Consider the following 20,733-nt stretch of genomic DNA (forward strand, 5'->3'; position numbering starts at 1 on the left):
GGTGCCCTAAAATAGAGCACTTCTGGGAGGAAGTATACAAAGTCCAGGTTCAGGTTTTCAGGGAAGAGGTCATGGATCTACTGAAGGAAGTACTACTGGGATTGAACGAAGGAAACATGGGAGGGGAAAGCAGAGGTCGTAGGAAGGCTAGGACGATGCTAACCCTATCAGCGATGCCGCTTGTGGCACAGCGCGGGGAGGGAGAGGACTTTCCCACTTTTCAAGATTGGCTCCGTAAGGCGATTGAATGGCCAACGTACAGTAAGGAAGGCATGGTATCACAAGTATGACTGACACAAATGATGTAGTTCAAGGGTGTTTATTGAACTATTATTGGGTTGGAAAAACACCTATCTAACCCTAAGTTCTAATTATGGGAGCAAGCTAGTACCATCAAAACAGAAGAAAAAACTGCCCTAGTCAGGTCTTGTCAAATAAAAAAGGGCCTATACTAAAAAACCTATTGCCAAACCTTACTTTAAAAAACAAAAGAGTGTAGGGTGTTGCAATGTAAAAAGAAAACAGTGTAAGATAAACAAAAGGTCCATGGGGTATGGGAGTTCAGGATGGCTGCACTATAGCTTCCCCCCTTCCCCACGTTTTAGCACGGGACAAGGCGGAACAATATGGCACTTGGAGCACACTGACTTCTCTGGCAGGAGGAGGCAGTCTTTAGGATACGTCAGTGTATTTCAGCATAGCGTCTCTAGATACTTTCTCAAGTCTCTTTCTTCCACAGTGCCAGGATCCACGAAAATAAAAAGAGTTCACTTCTTTCGGTCTCCCTCACCCAGGCTCAGACCTTTTCTTCCTTTTTTGTTTCTCAATGGAATATCTCTCAGCCGGGCTCTGATTCCCTTCCTTTTTAATCACAGGTCCCCCTCGATCGGGCTCAGACCCGACACTTTGACAACTTCCTTCTTTCCATATAACAGAACTGAAGACCTTCCATTGAGCAAGGGATTTGACTGTTACCCTTTGCTACGACCACTTTGTTCCTTTTCATCCGATCTCAAAAGTTCAATCAAATCACAAAGTTCAATCCAATCTCAACGGTTCACTTCGCAAGATGCTTTCCGGCAGAGATCTTTCGACTAGGAACCCACGTAGTGCCGGACCACTGTGCTACTTAGTATTGAGCGTTCACTTCTTAAAAATTCAAAGAAAACATTTATCGGCTTTCTCCTTTTACTCGCGTCTTTCATCAAACACCTTATATGACACTTTGTTGCCGCCCGCAACCTTCGCTCAATCGCAACCCGATTCACACAGTTGCCTTCAACTGAACAGCTGTATGCAAGGTTCGGCTTGCGCCTTCGATTGTGATACCACAGCGGCTTCACTTCTCCCCCGGCTTGCACAGTCAGGGAGGAGGGCCCCTCGTATCTCAGAGGCACCTTACAAGATATGAAAGCCTTTCTTCTTTGCCACACACATGCTGTTTCCGAGTCTTCAATAAGACAGGTCAAGGGTACTTCTCTCCTTGGTTTCTCCCTATGACTTTGTCAGGCTTGCTCGATTTAGCTGTGGCCTTGAAGAGCTTTCTCCTTCTCTGGCTCTGCTTCTATCCACACCTCGCTCGCTGCTTCGCTGCTCTCATGCTCTGCCTTTTATCCATGCAGGGAAGGGTAATGGTAATCAGGTGCGAGTTGTTATGGTTAATTGCCGGACTGACATGCTGCACGGAAGGGCTGGTTCCAAGTCTGTCCCCTCCCAGAGCGCTCAGTCCCTGTAGTTTTCGCATGAGAAAGAGGTGGGGGGGGAGGGGGAGTAAAGTCAAATAACACATGGAATCAGAAGGGGTAATGGGATAATCGGGAAGGGGATACCGTGTCTCTCCATCGGGTGTCCCACTCCCACTGCCCAGGGGTCCCTCATCCAGGTTTTCCTCTCGCACTGGTATACCCCCAGGAACTGGATCCAAGAGCGATGGCTGTGTCCTGGCCACCTGGATGACAGATCCCCGGGGATTAGTCCGTGAGACACCCTTTGGTTTCTTACAATACGCAATGAACAATAACCTGACCCGCTTTGCCAGAGACTGGTGGGGGGGGGGAGGTGCTGTCCTTTTTAAGAGAAGATTTGAGCCCAGTGCTGTCTCCAGCACCTGTAAATATTGGACATACCAGACAGCAAGAGAAAATCACGACCTCCACAGGACAGAGGCTTCTTTTGGCCCCGAGGGTGGAGAGTGGGGGAAGGGAGGGAGAGTGGGGGAAGGGAGGGAGAGTGGGGGAAGGGAGGGAGGGAGGGAAAAGGGGAGGGAGGAGTGGAGGGACAGAGGTGGAAAGGGTTTGGGGGCGGGAGGGGGGTAACAGAGGGATTGCAGTTATGATTGTTTATTACTTGTTGAAAATTAATAAAAACCTTAAAAAGCATGCTGGATGGCCTGGTTCCATAATTACAGGCATTTATAATGTCAGTCATTTACAGGCAATTACCAGTGTTTTGGTGTAACTTGGCTCAAACTTATCACCTCATCTAGGATTTCATTCTTGGCTTTTTCAAACAGTTCATTCTATGCAAAAAAGAAATCAGAAATTCATGTTTGAATTGAGCAAAAATGCAATATGCATACTTTTCAACACAATCGAAAAATGGTCTAATTGCTAAAGTTATTACTGTGCATTATTTTTAGATTTCATATGATGTTAAACTTTGCAGCCTTCAAGTTTTAACTGACGTATGAGAGTAATATAATTTGTACAGCAACAGAAAAACATGTTTAACAGTTGGGGACTGGAAGACAGAAATATTACCCTGTCAAGTTCTCGCAGTCGGGGGTAGTTATTCTTCCATTCAGTTTCAAGATTAAACCGCGTGGCTAGAAGGAAAAACAAGCGCTTTAGTAACATCATTGGCATGGTTTAAGAAGTGCCCACTAGGTAAAAGGTGCTGGTCAACCGTTAAACTGCATAACACTTCTACACCCTAGATGAGTTATGAGCCACACCACCTATAGTATTACCCACTTTTGGTCAATGGATATTTCACCCAAATTGTTTTTGCTGCATCTCTTGCTGCTTCTTTTTAACCACAAACATCTAGATGGTAAATTGGGGTAAGGTATATAGAAAGAGGTGTACAAGGTGGCAAAAGGGGTGAAGGGTGTCTACTCCCTCTGTGTAAAAAAAATAAAGAAAAACAGCAAAAATTAGCCAAAGGATATTCAGCAATATGGCCTTAGGGGAAAAAAAAGTACAAAATTAAACTGTAAAAGTTCATAGACCCGTTTATATGATGAATCCCAACTTGTGTAGAAAGTCCCATTTGACCCTTGGTCCCTAAGCATTGGTTTCAGAAATTCAACAGCATCACTGCTGCAAGGGAAAGAAGCGAAAGCAAAGGAAACAGAAAAAAGGAAGAAAATCCAAGAAAAATAAACTGACAAACACGAAGCAAATTGTCAACATAAGGGCTAAAACAAAAGCAAGAAGCTCAAGGAAGGTTTTCATTTATTTTGCCCTCTCATAGATCTTTATTCTGGAAAAATCTATGTAATGGAAGAGGCAACAGACCATCCATGGCAAATGTGAAAATTATGTAATCTAATAGGCCTGAGCGCAACAGGGGCAGCTGGGTATTGACATCTGGCTAATCAAAACATTACTGCTACTATCACCCTTCAGGTTGACGATAAACGCTGTGCTCTGGGGGCGAGTTGAGGAGACGGGAGTCTATGTTAAGGAGATTTTTGTTAGGCCTGTTGGGAAAGTTCCCTCTTTTAGGCAACTTTCCCGCCATATTCTATGGGCCCCCAAATCTTTTGCTTTTGTTTAACACCGTGTCCTGACTTTTTACCTTCTGCCTATTTGTTATCGGGAAACTGACTAGTACCTTCAGACTGTCAATACTGGGAAACTATTCTCCTTTTGTCATTTTAAATGTTATCTATTTGGGTAACTTTTTCATATTGCACACATCTTTCAATGCAGTATCACCCTAGACTTTTACCAAATGAATTGTTGGTTACTTTTAAATGTGCCTCAAGACAAGCTAGTGGCAGCAGTTCTATTTTTACAATTTATTGCTATAATTTTAGTACGCCCATTTGCGTTTACCGCGTTTGGCTACTAACAGTGGCTAGTGGCCCAAGATGGCTGTGCCACAAGACTTGTTCTTTGGCCATTTTGTTCTTTGATGTTCCTCGCTTCTCAGGTCAGGAATTCTCTTTTATGGTCATGCATTTGCCAGGGAAAGCTGCGGTTTTCGCAGGCTAGTGCATGCGATGTGTGTATGGGCTTAAGAAGTGGGCTGGGACTGTCTGATCTCAATCCACAGAGGCTTGGCGACCATTCTTGCTGCTGTCCCACTGAAGCCCTGCCAGACTACCTGATCTCAGAAGGACGCTTGCTGGTGCTTCGACCCTTTGGACTGGTGAGACCAATCAATCAGTCTTGATATCTTCTCACGATTTCACACAGCCTGGAACTTTCAGAGATGTCCGTGGACCACCCAGTGGACTGACCAGCACCATTTGAGGCTACTGTGCCAGAAGCATCACTGCGAGTTTTAGCCTGGAACTTCAGGGGTCTCCAGCCAGTCCTACAAGTCACCTTCCTGACACGTTTCCGCGTCCCAGCATCGACTGGTCCTGCTCCGGAAGGTTCCTTCGTTCACAACTGATGAGACGCCTGTTGTCGCCTGTGTGCGGCAACGGTTCCTGGAACCGCCATTCCCCGTCTGGAAGAGTGTCCTGAATAGCCTTGCATCGGTGCCTGCTGCATTTCTTCACTGGAAAGGGTTGCACTCAGCTCCTGGACCAGACCCAAAAACGTCCTTGCACCTGCAGCTCCTGGGCATCTTCTACTGGGTCAAACAGCAGAATAACCTACCTTCAGCGACCCCCATCGACCTGCAAATTGCTTTGAAAAAAATCGGAGTAGGGCAGCGAGTAGTCACCCCGGTCTCCTCCATTATAAAGTTTGCGAAGAACTTTGATTTATATTCCATTCCATTGCTTTTTAAATGTTTGTTGAGAAAGCTGCTCTAGAAGCTAGGAAAAGTAATGTACTTAACTGTAAATCCCTTTGAAAGACTTCTGGAATAATCTTCACCCCAACAGGAACATTTCCTTTCTTTGTCCATCTTCTAAGAAACTTTGCGAACTTTTAAGCACAAGGCCCCATTCAACTTAGGTTTTGACTCAAAGTTAGGGCTTCAATTCCTGTAGAGCAGTTATACAATTGTCTAACTACCTAACTTTCTTTTCAGGCATATTGGTGAATTGTAAGCATTGTATTAACACATTGACTGCATATATGTTTTATATGTAGAGTGTTGTGTGACGACATTGCCTGTTTGATTCATTAGTGTTTTTGGGCCTACAATAAATGTTGTACTTCCCTTTCTAAGTAGAATCATTGTGTATTTCACTGTGTTGACTCATTGTGGACCCCTGACCGACTCACCTCTCCTGGGACATAGCCTTAACCACTCTGCAAGCTTACATTGATTGGCTTTGGCGAAACTCCCAAAGTCCACTTTCCACTGTAACTAGTGAGGCTTCCCAAAATCTGTCCAACAGGCTGGATTTTAAAAATCCACCTCAACAAGCCCTTATTTCTAGGACTGTTCTATATCCATCTACTGAGCTTACAGTGTGTTTCATATGAGTTTTAGTGACTCTTCAAATGCAAGTAGGGCTCAGAGGTCAAGGGAAACTCTTTGGAAGGTTAAGGGTGGATAAAGGGTACATTAAACTCTTGCAAGTTAGCTAATAAGGAAGGGTCACACGAAGTTGTGCAAAAGAAATATCTAAAATTTGACAAGTAACGTAAGAAATGGAAACCTATCCCTATCGTGACGTGTGTAGTACCCAAAATCCCTCACGCGCCGAGGTCCCTCCGATTGTATTTTTTCTGCCATGAGGGAGCCCAAGGCTATAGTGAGTGAGTACATAGAGAGAAAGTAGTAAGACATCTATGTTCTTTCCACCCCGAGCGGGGAGGTAGGGAGGGCGCATTTGAATCTAAGCAGATACAATCATCAGAAATGCTATTACGGTAAGTAATGCATGTCTTCTGATGCTTGTTAATCTGCTTAGAATCACATGCTGTGCATAGACTAGCGAGCAGTACCCTGAGTTGGAGGTGTGTTGTGAGAAGGAACAGTAGAGAAGAACAAGTTACTTTCTTACCTGGTAACGTTCTTTCGATGGGATGGTCCGACGACGTATTCCATATCTATGACAGGTAATGTCCACAGCTGTGCTGCTTCGGAAAATCTTTGGCATCTGCGTCCTGGGTCGATGATGTCGATGCGCCGTCCCCGAGGCCCTCCTCCGACGGCCGACGTCACCCGATGTGATAAGTAGGACGCACGACGCCCATAGCCTCAGTTATAGTTTTTTTCCCAGAATGTGTGCCACCAGTATTCTGCCAGTCAGACACACAAGGCCTTGCGGAACGCAAGCTGCAATCGCAAAAGAAATTCTGCAGTGGGGAAGGCAGGGAGGGAGCGAGCGATATGGAATACGTCGTCGGACCATCCCATCGAAAGAACGTTACCATGTAAGAAAGTAACTTGTTCTTCGAGGGGATTGGGTCCTCCGACGTATTCCATATCTATGACAGACTCCCAAAGCAGTACCAAGCAAGGAGGTGAGAAAGAATTTAGAATACAAATTTAGCATGCCCAATCAAATTGCGGAATAGAGAACTGCCTTGCCAAAGGCCAGATCTTGCCCTCTGATGGAATCAAGGAAATATTGACGTACAAAAGTATGTACTGAAGCCCAGGGGGCTGCATCACAGATGTGACGAATAGGAACTCCCCTTTGCAGGGCAGTAGACGCAGCCACTCCTCTGGTAGAATGGGCCCGCAAGCCAGCCGGAGGGTCCTTACCCGCCAAGCGGTAACACTCGGAGATAGCTAAAATAATCCCGACGAGACAAAGTCTGTTACGTCACAGCTTGTCCCAAACGCTTTCCAGCGTAACCAATGAAAAGTTGATCGTCCACTCTGACCCGGGACATGCACGAAATATAAAAGCTCAACGCTCTCTGAGGATCAAGCCTATGGAGCCTCTCCTCTTCCTTACCAGGATGTGGAGGAGGATAGAACGCCGGAAGAACAACCTTTTTTTTTTTTTTTTAAATGCATTTTTTATTTTCAAAGCTGAACAAAACAAAACACACAATATAACTGTTTCAGTATGTAAAGACATCGTCAAACCATCACATTTCGCCATATATTCCCCCCGCCCCGCCCCTCCCCCCCTCAAACTAGAGCCGGCTCATCCATATTATCGGCAGGAGCATTATTAGGTAGCGCAGTGCTTATGCACTCATCATACGAATCCTCCGATTCGTCATCGCCCTGGTGAGGGTTCGTCATAGAGGCCACCAATTGCTGCCAGGCCAGCAGGGGTTCTACTTCCTCTTCACCCCCCCTTAGTGACCGCTTCAAACCAAGCTACGGATTCCGCTTCCGCCCATTTTAAGAGGTCTGCCCACCATAGTTCCACCCTAGGTCTTTGGGCCGCTTTCCAGCTCATAGCAATCCTGCGCTTAGCCAGGACATAAGCTAAATCTCTTATCTTGCTTATATGCTTTGAGTCCCGGGGTCTGGGAAAAAACCCGAGCATGCATGACCAGGCTGATCCCACATCCAGCACCACTCCCCCTCCAGCCAGTTTCGTTCGGACCTCCTCTCAGAATCCGTGCACCTCGGGGCAAGCCCAAAACATGTGTAGTAGCCCGGCCTCTATCTCCCCGCACCTGGGGCATTTCTGCGTAACCGAGCCTCCAAACTTTGCTATTTTACAGGGAGTCAAATAAGCCCTATGGGTGACATACAATTGAAGTTGCTGGAGTCTCGCATTCCGGGACACCTTTTTATGGTACCTCTGGGCTCTCTCCCATTGCCCGTCTGTCATGGTACCCCCCCACCTCTTCTTCCCAATCCTGTCTCAGTTGGATCAATTCGTTCCCAGCCTTCGCTCTCAGGAGCTCGTATATCCTCAATATTTCGTGCCCACCCTCCAAGACATCATACATAGTTTCCAGGGAGGCATCAGGGTCCTCGGCCAGCGCCGTCTCGGGCCACCTCTCCCTAACCCGTCTCATGAGCCTAGCATGGGTTATATATTGGCTTCTATGTACCCCTGTCTCTTCTTGCAGCCTCTGAAAGCCCAATGCCTCCCCTTCCTGCCATATGTCCCCAAGGGTGGCCAGGCCTACCGGTTCCCAGTATTTACGGACCGACTCAAATAATTGGGAGTCGTTCCCACACAGCGCCACCAGTGGGGCCTGTTGGGAGAGCGGTTCCGGATCACCCATCATTCTCCATGTTCTGTGCCAAACCTCCCAACCCAGCCTCAATAGCCGCCCCCTTCCCTTCAGTTTATCCCTGCTCAACCAGACCACTTCCCTCAGAAAATATGGGGCTAGGTCTTCCCGCAATAGCCTGGCTTCCGCCGAATCCTCATCCGACAGCCACCTGGCCACATACAGCAGTTGCCTCGCCAAATAATATAGTTCAAAGTTTGGCAGGCCTATGCCCCCCTTATCACACGGGTTCTGGAGTTTCCACAGGGCTACCCTATTTCTGGAGTTCCCCCACAAGAAACCCCTGCACACACTATGAAGTCTCGCGAATAGGATCCTGGGAATCAAAAACGGGACATTCACAAAAAAATGCAAGAGTCTGGGCAGAACCACCTTCTTGAGCAAGGCCGCCCTCCCCATCGTGGTCAGGGGCAATCTAGACCAAAACACCATGCTGTTCTGGACCCCCTCTATTGCCTTCTCTGTATTATGTTTATGCTCCGCCTCGATCTTGTGGTAAATATTTATTCCCAGATACCTAAATGTCTCAGTCTGCCATGGAATTGGCAGGACAGGCAGCCTCTGCAACGGGACATTTCTATATCTGCCCAAGGGAAACAGACTAGACTTTCTAGGGTTCACAGATATGCCCGAGAGGGTGGCGTAGCGGTCCATCACCTCCAGCACATACTGCAGGTTTTCTTCCGGATAACGCAGATAAAGGAGCATGTCATCCGCATACAGCGATACCAGGTGTCTCCCACTTACTGTACTAATGCCCACCTCCCCATATTGTTGTCGCAGGTATATTGCCAACGGCTCAAGCGCTAGTATATATAACATGGGCGACCAGGGACATCCCTGTCTGGTTCCCCTGTTGAGTTGCCAGATATCTGAGACTGTGCATCCTGTTTTGACTCTCGCCATCGGGGTGCTGTACAACAATTGGACCCACCTGATGTATCCAGGTCCAATTCCGTAACCCCTCAGGGCCGCTTTCAACCAAGGCCACCGCACTGAATCAAAGGCTTTGACCGCGTCTAATGACACGATAGCCAGCTCGCCCGTATCTTCTTCAGTTTGGTCGATAATGTGGTGTAGTCTCCTATGGTTATCGGTGATATTCCTGCCTGGGACATAGCCCGTCTGATCTGGGTGTATCAACTTGCCGATCACCCTCTTCAATCTATGAGCCAGCACTGCCGTAAGTATTTTACTGTCCTGGTTGAGCATGGACAAAAGGTCTATAAGACCCACACTCCTCGGCTGGCTTACCTGGTTTCAGGGGTGGGATGACCATGGCCTCGCGGAGGGACAGTGGAAGTTCCCCCTGCTCATAGGCCTCGTTGAACATGGCAAGCAGTGGCTGAAGCAGCTCCTGCTTGTATGTCTTGGAGAACTCACTAGGCAACCCATCCGACCCAGGCGCCTTGCACGTGGGCAGATTCTGAATCACCACCTCCAGCTCATCCGAGGTAACGGGAGCGTCTAACTCGTCGCGTTCTAGGTCGTCCAGGGTGGGCAGCTCTATGTCATCTAATGTGTCCAGTATGTCTTGGCGCATATCCTCCCCAGTGTCCTCGTACAAGTGCCTATAATATTTGAGGAACTCCCCGTTTACCCCCTCTTGGGTGTTGCAGATGCGACCACCCTCATCTCGAATCTCCCTGATCACTGAACGGGGGGTCTCCCTCTTGTACAGCCAGGCCAGCAATCTGCCCGGCTTGTCGCCCCCTGCGTGGAGCCTCGCCGTATATTTCTTATAATTTAATCTACACAACCTATCCCAGAGAGTACTGCAGGTCGACTGTAGATCCTTTATCTCAGTTCTGTTATCACGGGCAGCATCCACATGTCGCGTGAGGTCCTCCAGCTCCCTTTCCGTTTCTTGAAGTTCCCTTTCAATAACTCCCAGGAGCCCTTTAGACTTGGAAACGGCTACCCCGCGCACCAGCACCTTAAAGGCCTCCCATAGAGTTCCCACAGAGCGCACGCTACCAGTGTTTATGTCAAAATATTCCTCAATGGCATCCCTCAGATCCTCCCGGAAACCCTCATCTTGCAGTGCCTCTGTCCTAAGTCTCCATGTCGGGATTCGCGGTCTGGGGGGCTGGTGTCGCCATTCTACCACCAAGGGCGAGTGGTCAGACAATACCCGGGCCTTATATTCCGCACCTACCATTTCTCCCGCTATCTCCGCCGCTACAAACACGTAATCTAGCCTCGTATACAAATCCTGTGGCGCTGCATAGTGCAAATATTGCCTATCCATAGGATGCAGCCTTCTCCAGACATCCTCCAAGCCCAGGTCTACCAGCAACGTCCCAAGCGCTTTGGCAGCCGGCGACATTTTCCCCCACCTTGTCAGCTGACCTATCCATTTTGGGGTTCAAGGTGCAGGGTGCAGTTAAAGTCCCCCCCCCCCACACACGACCGCGCCCCCAGCCAGGGGGCCAAGTTTGCCATAAAGGGACCTGAAGTAGGCCGCAGTGTCGTGGTTGGGGGCATACAGATTTATGATATGCACTTCCCTGTTTTCCAAGAGCCCTGTTACTGTCACCATTCTGCCTTCCGGGTCCGACGCTGTACCAAGCACCTGGAGCGGCACGTGCGGCGCCACCCAAGTGATTACCCCTCTGGCATACGCTGAGTATGTAGCTCCCACCACAGTACCCCTCCATTTTCTCCTGACCACCTCCAGCTTCTCCCTAGTAAGATGGGTCTCCTGCAGCAGGGCTATGTCAATGCGCATCCTCTTTAAGTACAGCATCACTTTATTACGTTTCAGATAGCTATTGAGGCCCTGTACATTCCAGGTCACTATCCGGAGATTACCCGATGCCATCTATTCGGTCTGCTTCCCCCCCACCTCTCTCTTTTATACTCCCCTTGATGGCACTCTTCTCGTTTCTCAGCCCTCTACTCCCGGCAATGCACCCTTTAATGGTTTGTTTTCCGACTCTTCCCTTTCCCTCCTTCAACAGTTCCCCCCCTCCCTGATCCCCAACTACACACCACAGCATACACCCCAACCCCCCCCCCCCCCCCCCGTCTACCCTACCCCAACAAATGCCCAGCTCCATCCCTGGATCTCAGGCCCACCCGCGTCTGGTCCTGTCTCGTGTTTGAGAACTAGGGCCCCGCGGGGCGTCACCAATCTAACTGTGACCAAACTAAGTAAACAATTAGTGGGGTCAAGGGGTGCCTCCCGGAGCTCCCTAGTGTCTATTGTTAGGAGAGTGCGTCCAGCGGGCCCAGCCGGCTGATATTACCACTCCCATCCCACAAGCATGATATAACTCTATAATCAAGTCCCAATGTCTTGGCTATGTCTCCGCAGGCGCCACAACTACACGCTACTTATCTGCCGCGGCTTCCATCTGGACATCCAATTCCTGTGGTCGGCCCTGCATGTCCAGCCAGTCCATCGCTTCAGACGGCGTATAAAAGAAGAGGGATCTGTTCTTGTAGAACACCTTCAACTTGGCTGGGTAGAGCAACATGTAGCGATGGCCCGCTTCTCTAAGCCGTCTTTTCACCGACCCGAAGTTCATCCTGCTTCGCTGTACAAGCATCGTGTAGTCCAGGAATGCCGTGATCTTAGCTGCCCCCCTCTTAATCGTTCCTCCCTTCCGGAAAAATTCTAGGATCTTCTCTCGATCTCGATAATTCAGGATCTTGGCGATCAGCGGCCGCGGGGCGCCCGGGGCCGGTCTCCTAGTCAGGGCCCTGTGCGCTCTTTCAACTGTGAACCCCTGGGTCAGCGCCCCGCCAGTTATCTCCTGTAGGAGTAATGTTTCCACGTATTCTGTGGGGTTAGGTCCTTCCATTCCTTCCGGTAGGCCCACTATGCGGATGTTGTTGCGTCTGGCGCGCCCTTCTGCTTGCTCCGCTCTGTCCTCCAGATTGCCCACCCTTTGCCGGAGGGCATGGAGCTACTTGTCATGCGCGGCGCACGCCTCTGTCGTCGGGGCCAACTCCTTCTCCAAGGCCCCAGTGCGCTCCGCAATAGTCTGCACATCCTGCCTCAGGAGGTTCACCTCTTCCTGAACCGCCCCAATCTTGAGGTCTAGGCCCTCCTGCAGCTCTCTCATAGCCAGGCCCAGCTTCGTCTCCTAGGCCACTTTTAGATCAGCAATTGCTGCCAACACCTCCTGGATCGTGCCGGTGTTTCCGCTACAGCCGCGGGGGCCTCCTTATTTTTGCCACCTTCCGCACCCGTGGGCGACTTGGCATAGGCCTCCATCGTGGGCTGCTTGATCCTGGGTCTAACTGCTTTGGAAGACATCTTGCTGTGTCGACTAGCCGGAAGGATATCGTGCTTCCCCCCCGACACGAATGTCCGCATGGTCACAAACCACCCTCAGCGATCCAGATGTGCGTTAAGCTCACCGCTCACACCCAGCCTGGGCTGTGTCCTCCCACGTGCCTGTGCTCCCTAGGTCTCGCGAGCCGAACTTTGCCGTGCCCTGTCCGTGGCCAGTGCTCAGGTGCGCGCACCCTTCTTCCGCACCCTCCTCGTGTTCCCTCAGCCGTAGTCACAAGGACATACGGGGCTCAAGACAATCTTAGATGTGGAACTCCCTCAGCCAGGCCTAGGGGTGTTAACGTGGGCACCAGGGGACCAGTCACGAGTGGGTTATGTCATCCCACGTCTTCCGCCGCTCCTATTTCACAACAGAGGCCGCTCTCCCGCTCCTCTTTCGCTGTCCTTTGCCGAGCACAACACTGCTTCACAGGCACGCCACTGCCCCGGATCTCCCCAACGGAGGCTTGCGCTTTCCTTAGCGCCGCTAGCCCTAAGCGTCTCAGGGTGTCACCTCAAGGCCATCACACGGCTGCTTGCGCCACAGCGATATGGTCTCTGTGTGCGTGCACTTTGGGCTTGCCGGTTATACGCCTTTTCCATGTAGGTCGCTTGGGTTGGATGTGTGTTACTCTGTATTTTGTGCTGCTTGCCCAGCAGGTCCATTTGCATGGGATTGGCTATCGTGTGCTGACCCGCATCCGTATCCTCAACAGTTATAATTCGTGCCCCCAGGGACCAGGGTCTGCGTCTGCCAGCTCAATCTCCCCCCCCTCCGACGCTGCCACCTCCCTCCGCCTGTCCGTGTGGCGTTTGCGTGTGCTATGGCGCCATCCCGCTGGTTTGTGCCTTGCTCGAATGGGGGTCTTTGACTCTGATCTCGTTCACCAGGTGGCTCGCCGAGTGCGAGCGTGTCAGCTACCCGTGCTTTGCCTCCAGCACAACATTGTTCCTTGTGCGCCTCTGCGCAGCGCCCAGCGATGTTTCCGACGGTCCCGTCGCTACAATGTAGCACTCTGTGGTCCTCCAGCATACGATCGCGCTCCAGCGCCGATCCAACGTCCACCAGCTGTTTGCTCGCGCATGGCGGGCACTAATTGGGTACCCGCCTTGCATGCGCGGGCTGGGGGCATACGCCGTCTTCTTTCACCTGCCTGCGAGGCCGCCACACAGCTCGGGCAGCCCGTCTCCTCCGTCCGCTCCTTTGCTCACCAGCCTCCGCAGGCAGTCATGACGGGGCCTCGCCGAGCTCCTGCTGCATCCTCGTCGCGGATTCCTGGTTCATCACAGGCCGTCCTTTGTTCTCGCCGCCGCCATCTTGGTTTGGTTTTCCTCTCCGGGACTCGGAAACTTACCATGGGTGTAACTTTACATCCCCCCTTTTCTCGTGCAGCGAGTGCGCTTGACACGCTCACAAGCCTGTGAGTTTAATTCCAGCGCCGACAGGGATCTGCACGCGCGCTCACTCGCAGGATCATCTACGGATCAAGGGAGCCCCCTCAAAAGCATGTCCTGTTACATGGCCGTCCTAGCCTTGCCCCCCCCGGAAGAACAACCTTCTTGCTCAAATGAAATTCCGAAACCACCTTCGGAAGAAAAGGAGGACGAACTCTAAGGACAACCCTGTCCTTATGAAACACAGTGAAGGGTGGCTTCACTGAAAATGCCTGTAACTCACTCACTCTGCGAGCGGAAGTAACCGCAACCAAAAACACAGTTTTCAGAGTCAACAGCCTCAAAGGGCAAGAATGTAAAGGCTCAAACGGAGCACCCATAAGGAACTTAAGAACAAGGTTCAAATCCCAACCTGGCACCAAAAAAGGTGACGGAGGGAACACATTAGTGAGCCCTTTCAAAAACTGCGAAATTAAAGGAATCTTAAAATAGGAACACTCTTCAGACGAGCACTTAAATATGGACAGCGCTGCCAGGTAACCTTTAATGGTCCCCACTTGCAAGCCCCTGTGGGCCAAAGAAAGCAAAAAAGACAGAACCATGGGAATGTCACATTCAAAAGGATCCACATTCTGAACTCTGCACCAGTCGCAGAATTTTCTCCAACGGCAACGGTACAGAGACTTAGTTGCCGGCCGCCTGGCCGAGACCAACACCTCCATCACGTCTTCAGGGAGGTCCCAATCCTTATACCTCAACCTTTCAGAAGCCAAGCGTGAAGATTGAGGGATCTGACCTCTGGATGGAGAACCTGACCCCCCTCCCGTGAGAGCAGATCATCTTGGTAGGGAAGACGACGTGGAGGGCAGATGGACAAGTCTAAAAGGTCCAGGTACCACGTCCTTCGGGCCCACGCCGGAGCAATGAGGATCATCCTGGAACCGAAACTCCGTAACCTCCGCAGCACTTGCGGGATGACGGGGACTGGAGGAAACGCGTACAGCAGTGGGAATGACCACTCCACCACGAACGCATCTCCTAAGGCTCCTTTTGGAGGAAATTCCCGCGAGCAGAACCTTTCGCACTTCCGGTTGACACTGGAGGCAAAGAGATCCACTTGAGCGGTCCCCCAAAGGGCGAAGATCTCCAGGAGAATCTCCTGAGCCAGCTCCCACTCGTGAGAGATCGTGCTCTGCCTGCTCAGAGCGTCCGCCGTCTCATTGTCGACTCCGGCCAGATGAACCGCCGAGATCGAAACTTCCTGCTGGATGGCCCAGAACCCGAGCTGCATCGCCTCCCTGCACAGCGGAAGTGACCCTGCCCCCCCCTTTTTGTTGAGGTAGTGCATGGCCACTGTGTTGTCCGTTATAATCAGGACACTCTTTCCGCGCACAGTCGGCAGAAAAGCCTTCAGGGCTAGCCTGACGGCCCTCAGCTCCAACAGATTGATATGGAGTCTGGACTCCGACGGAGACCAACGACCGCTGACTGTCAACTTGTTGGCATGAGCTCCCCATCCCGTGAGGGATGCGTCCGTCACGATCGTCACCTCCGGCCAGGGCAGCCAAAATGGGGCCCCCTTCAAATATTGCCCTCGACGGCCCACCACAGAAGGTCCCGGGCTACTGAGGGCGGCACCTGAACAGGGTCCGACAGCCTGCCGGAGGACTGAGACCACTGGAGCTTGAGTGCCCACTGCAAAGATCTCATCCGCAGACAAGCGTCTGGCACCAGAAGAATGCAGGATGCCATGAGGCTGAGCAGTCTCAAGAATTCGGACGCTGGGAGATTCTGGGCAAGCTGAAACTTGTGCACCATCTGCTGAATGTGAAGAGCCCTCACCTGAGGAGGAAAACACTGCCCCAGGGACGTGTCGAGCACTGCTCCGATGTACTGGAGTCGCTGCGTTGGTGTCAAATGGGACTTCTTTAAATTGAGGGAGAAGCCCAGCCTGTGAAGGGAGTGGCAGGTGACGGACAGATGATCCAGGACTTGCTCGGGAGAGCTCCCCCTGATCAACCAATCGTCCAGGTAGGGGTAGACGTGAATCCCCCCTTTCCTGAGATGCGCTGCCACCACCACCATGAGCTTGGTGAAAACCCTCGGGGCGGAGGTCAATCTGAACGGCAGGACCCGAAACTGAAAGTGCGAGTCGCCAACCGCAAACCTCAGGTACTTCTTGTGCTTGGGATGGATCGACACATGGAAGTAAGCATCCTTGAGGTCGAGAGATACCAACCAGTCCTGAAGTTGAAGGGGCTAGAGGACTTGAGAAAGAGTCACCATCTTGAACTTGTCCTGCCTGAGGAGTTTGTTCAAACCGCGCAAGTCCATGATGGGTCTCAATACCCAGTCTTTCTTCGAAATCAAAAAATAAGGGGAATACCATCCCTTGTTCCTCTCCGCTACAGGCACCAGTTCTATGGCGCCTTTCTCCAGCAGGGCTTGAATTTCCTGCGCAAGGAGCGGATCCAGACACTTCATAGAGAGGTTCCCTGGTGGATTGTCGTGAGGTCTCTGCCGAAAAGGAAGACAGTAGACGTGGGTTATGATCTCCAGAACCCACACATCCGAAGTAATGGCTTGCCACTCTACAAGATGCTGCGCCAGCCTTCCCCCAACCGGCGAACCATGGGACCTGGCCTCATGACTGAGTGGTAGCGACTGCGGCGTTGCCTGAGGGCAAAGAGGCAACTGCCCGAGCGGCCTTGGCACCTCGAGTACCTTTGTTTCCACCTCTGGCACTCTTACGATGGCCTCTTTGACTGCTAGCTCCCCTCGCTTTACTGAAGGACGAGTAATAGCGAAAGGAACCTCCCCTCCATTGCTGTCCCCTAGGACGAAAAGGCAGAGGTTGGCGAACTGCAGCGCCCAACGACTTCGCTGCAGCTTTGGAGGTCTGCAACCTCTCAAGGCTCTCGTCAGCCTTGCTGCCAAAAAGGTGTTTACAGTCAAAAGGCATGTTGAGGAGCCGGGACTGCACATCAGGAGCGAACCCAGACTTCCGCAACCACGCAAACCTGCGCATTACGGTGCTCGCCGCCATGGACCGGCTGACACAATCCGCCAGGTCCAAACCCGACTGAACGGCCTCACACATAGCATCCTTGCCATCCTGAACCATAGCAAGGAAACCATCCCGTTCGTCCCCTTCGGGAATATGATCAGCCGCTAATGCAACACAGTTCCACAGAGTGTGTGTGAAACGAGAAAGCACATATGGAGTTGGCCGCCTGAAGCGCCATACCCCCCGAAGAAAACACTTTCTTCGCCCAGCCATCAAAACATTTGTCGTCCCTATCCGGAGGGATGGTAGGATACAACGCCTGCTTTGCCGGGGCCATAGCCGCCTACACCAAACTCTCCGGGGTGGGATGCCTAGACAAGTAGCAGGGGTCGCTACTGGCTGGACGGTATTTTCGCGACAAAGACTTGCCCACTGCCAGGAGACTCTCCAGAGCAGTCCAAGCCGCCGCCACCCTTCTCTGCAGAGCCATATGAAAAGGCAAAACCAAGTCAGTGGGTGGACCGAGATCAAGGATGTCCGTGAGATCATCCTGAACGAACTCCCCTGGGGGAGCTGACCAACCCAAGTACTCAGTAACCCAAGACATCAGGTGCCGATATGCAGAATCGGCATGAGTATCAGGCTCCAGCCGACAAAACTCCACCTCCGGAGAGGAGTCCAGTCCACTGGCATCATGCAGCGACTGCCTCAGGTCATCAAACTGGCTATGGCCCGAGATAAGGTCATCTGGAACCGTAACCGGAACCAGGCCGCCATCAGAGCCCTCATCACCCTCTGAAATGTACTCCATGCGGGGAGAGGAAGACCTCTGTGGACCAAAGCAGTGCCGGACCTTAGCCATAGCCTTTCTAGGGGCAAACCCCGTGCCACGGGGCCCCTCCGACACCACCGCCTCAAAAGGCGTCGAGGGCGCCGAACGAGTCGGCGCCGGCGTCCACAGAAAAGGCGTCGACGTCAGCTGCAGCGCCGCCAGCATCGGCGGCGTCGACACAGTCCTCGAAGCCGGAGCTCCGAGCGTGTCTCTCGACAACCTAGGCGCCGAAGGCGTCGACGACCCCCTTGGAGGCAGAGCCTCGAGAGAAATAGTCGACGACCTCGGCGCCACAGGCGTCGACATCTTCTTCAAAGACGGCACAGGATCACACGGTCTCGAGCGCGTCGAGGACCGGGACCTGGCACGGGCATGGCGAGAACGGTTACCCTTGTCCGAGCGGGACCTCTCACGCGAGCCGTGCCGACCACTCGAGCCCGAAGGCATACGAGCGGTGTCTCTCGACCGGTGCCGACCGACCCCACTCGAAGGCGCGGACGGACCGGTGCCCTGCGATTCCAGAATCGCTAGCATCTGCTTCCCAAAGGAAGCCCATTCCTCCGGTGTCGCTTGCATGGAGGGATAAGTGACCCGCCGACGGGCGGAGTCCTCGGAAGAGGACGGGGAGGCGACCTATGCCGGCGCTTCCTGGAATGCCTCGAAGAGGCGGAGGAGTGGCGAGACCGACTCCTGGAAGGAGACCCACCGGACTTCTGACGATGTGGAGAGTCGCCCCTCGAGTCATCCGTCGAAAACCCCGCAGACCTCGACTTCCGGGGCTTAGGCACCCGGCCTACCGACAGCTTCTTGCGTTCCCGCAAGGCCTTTGCAGTGAGCGATTGGCAGTCGACACAGTCGTCCGTATCGTGGGCCTCCCCAAGGCACCCGAGGCGGGCGTTGTACGAGTCCGTGACTGACATCTTGGACCTACAGTCCCCGCAGTTCTTGAAGCCCGGACGCGGGGTTGAAGACGAGAAAGACATCGTACGAACAGGTCTTCACAACAAAACGAACCGAGAATAGAAAACAGCAAACTCCAACGAGTCGAGGCGTACCGAGATTCACGAAGCGAACACGTTCGCGGAAAAAACGGAACTGAGGCTATGGGCGTCGTGCGTCATACTTATCACTTCGGGTGACGTCGGCCGTCGGAGGAGGTCCTCGGGGACGGTGCATCTACGCAGGACGCAGACGCCAAAGATTTTCCGAAGCAGCACAGCTGTGGACATTACCGGTCATAGATATGGAACACGTCGGAGGACCCAATCCCCTTGAAAGTATGTCTTAGTACTGCTTGTCCCAAGTGAGAATCAGACCTAGAATGAATGTCTAGGCAATAGTGTTTTGTAAAGGTGTGTACAGAACTCCAGGTTGCCGCTTTGCAAATGGACTCAAGAGGAACATTTGCAATGAATGCTATGGATGCCCCAGTGCCTCGAGTAGAGTGTGCTCTAGGCTTGAAGGGCAGTTCTCTCTTCGCAAGAGTGTAACATAGTGTGATGCATTTGACAATCCACCTTGAAATCGCGGATTTAGAGACAGGATCCCCTTCTCTACGAGCTGCCACTGAAACAAAGAATTGTTTAGTCTTCCTTAGTGGTTTAGTTCTTTCCAGGTAAAACATGACTGCCCTGCACACGTCTAGTGTGTGAAGGCTTCTTTCGGCCATGTTAGTGGGGTTCTGGAAGAAAGTGGGTAGTTCGTTTGACTGGTTCACATGGAACTTTGAAATGAATTTAGGCGCAAACCTGGGATGTGTGCACAGAACTACCTTATCTTTGTGGACTGTAACAAAGGGGTCTAATACAGACAGGGCCTGTAGTTCGCCAACCCTTCTGATAGAAGTGATAGCCACTAGGAAGGCCATTTTATAAGTCAGATCTTTCAGACTTGCTTTATGCATAGGCTCGAAGGGAGCGCCCAAGAGCCTGGTCAAAACCACATTCAGGTCCCACCCAGGGGTTGGGTGAGAGATGGGAGGATAAATCCTCTTGACCCCTTCCATAAAGGCTTAATTACTGGTATTTTCCACCACGATACTTCTTGCTGTGGTGTGGTGTAGGCTGACAGAGCAGCCAGATGAACCTTTAGGGAATTGAAGACAAACCCGAGTCCAGCAGGTGGGTTAGATACAGCACAATGTGTGAGGGTGAGCAATCGATGGGATTGACGCCCTTGGAATGGCACCATATGACAAAACGTTTCCATTTGCTGGCATGGCAATAGCGTGTATTAGGCTTTCTCGCTTCCCTGAGTATGTCCATGCATCTCTGAGGAAGTTGCAGGTGTCCAAACTCTATGATCTCAGGAGCCAGGGTGCTAAGTTCAGAGTTTGTGGGCATGGGTGTAGGGTCCCCCCTGTCCTGAGACAACATGTTGTACGGGCAGGGCAGCTTGACTGGTGGGGAGAGGGACATTTCCATCAGGTGAGCGAACCAGGGTTGGCGGCCCCACATGGGGGCCACCAGTATCATGGTGAGTGGTTCCTGGTGCATCTTGTGCACTATCTTGTTGAGAAGGGGAGTCGGGGAGCGGAGGGGGGGGAAGCATAGACAAATTTCCCCGACCATGTTATCCAGAGACCGTTCCCCTTGGATCGGTTCTGGGGTACCTGGAGGCATAGTCTTGGCATTGGGTGCTCTCCTGAGTAGCGAACAGGTCGATCTCTGGGAAACCCCATTCTGCGAAGACGTTGGACACAATGTCTTTGTGTAGTCGCCATTCGTATTCTTCTGGCAGAGGAAAATCTCAGCTGAGTACGTCTGCCAGAAGATTGAGTTCCCCTGGACATGTTGGGACAACAAAAACATCTCGTTTCTGAGAGCCCATATCCAAATGTTTTGGGACAGCTTGGATAGCCCTGGGGAGCAAGTGCCCCCCGGTTTGTTCAGGTAATACATTGCTGGAGTGCTGTCTGTTAGGA

The 20,733-nt window shown here is 51.8% G+C and overlaps 1 protein-coding gene across 5 annotated transcripts in view; it reads right to left on the minus strand.

Annotated features, from left to right (window-relative positions):
* Window positions 1-20,733, minus strand: part of OPA1 (OPA1 mitochondrial dynamin like GTPase) — a 1,475,337-nt gene that overhangs the window by 775,594 nt on the left and 679,010 nt on the right. For all 5 annotated transcript variants that reach the window (XM_069617417.1, XM_069617415.1, XM_069617414.1 and 2 more), the window contains 2 exons: window positions 2,760-2,824; window positions 2,442-2,518 (listed from right to left, as the gene is read on the minus strand). In XM_069617417.1, coding sequence (XP_069473518.1) covers window positions 2,442-2,518; window positions 2,760-2,824 — 142 coding nt within the window. The remainder of the gene's footprint in view (window positions 1-2,441; window positions 2,519-2,759; window positions 2,825-20,733) is intronic.

Source organism: Ambystoma mexicanum, chromosome 10 (genome assembly GCF_040938575.1).
Source record: "Ambystoma mexicanum isolate Mex_15411 chromosome 10, UKY_AmexF1_1, whole genome shotgun sequence".
Taxonomy (NCBI): domain Eukaryota; kingdom Metazoa; phylum Chordata; class Amphibia; order Caudata; family Ambystomatidae; genus Ambystoma; species Ambystoma mexicanum.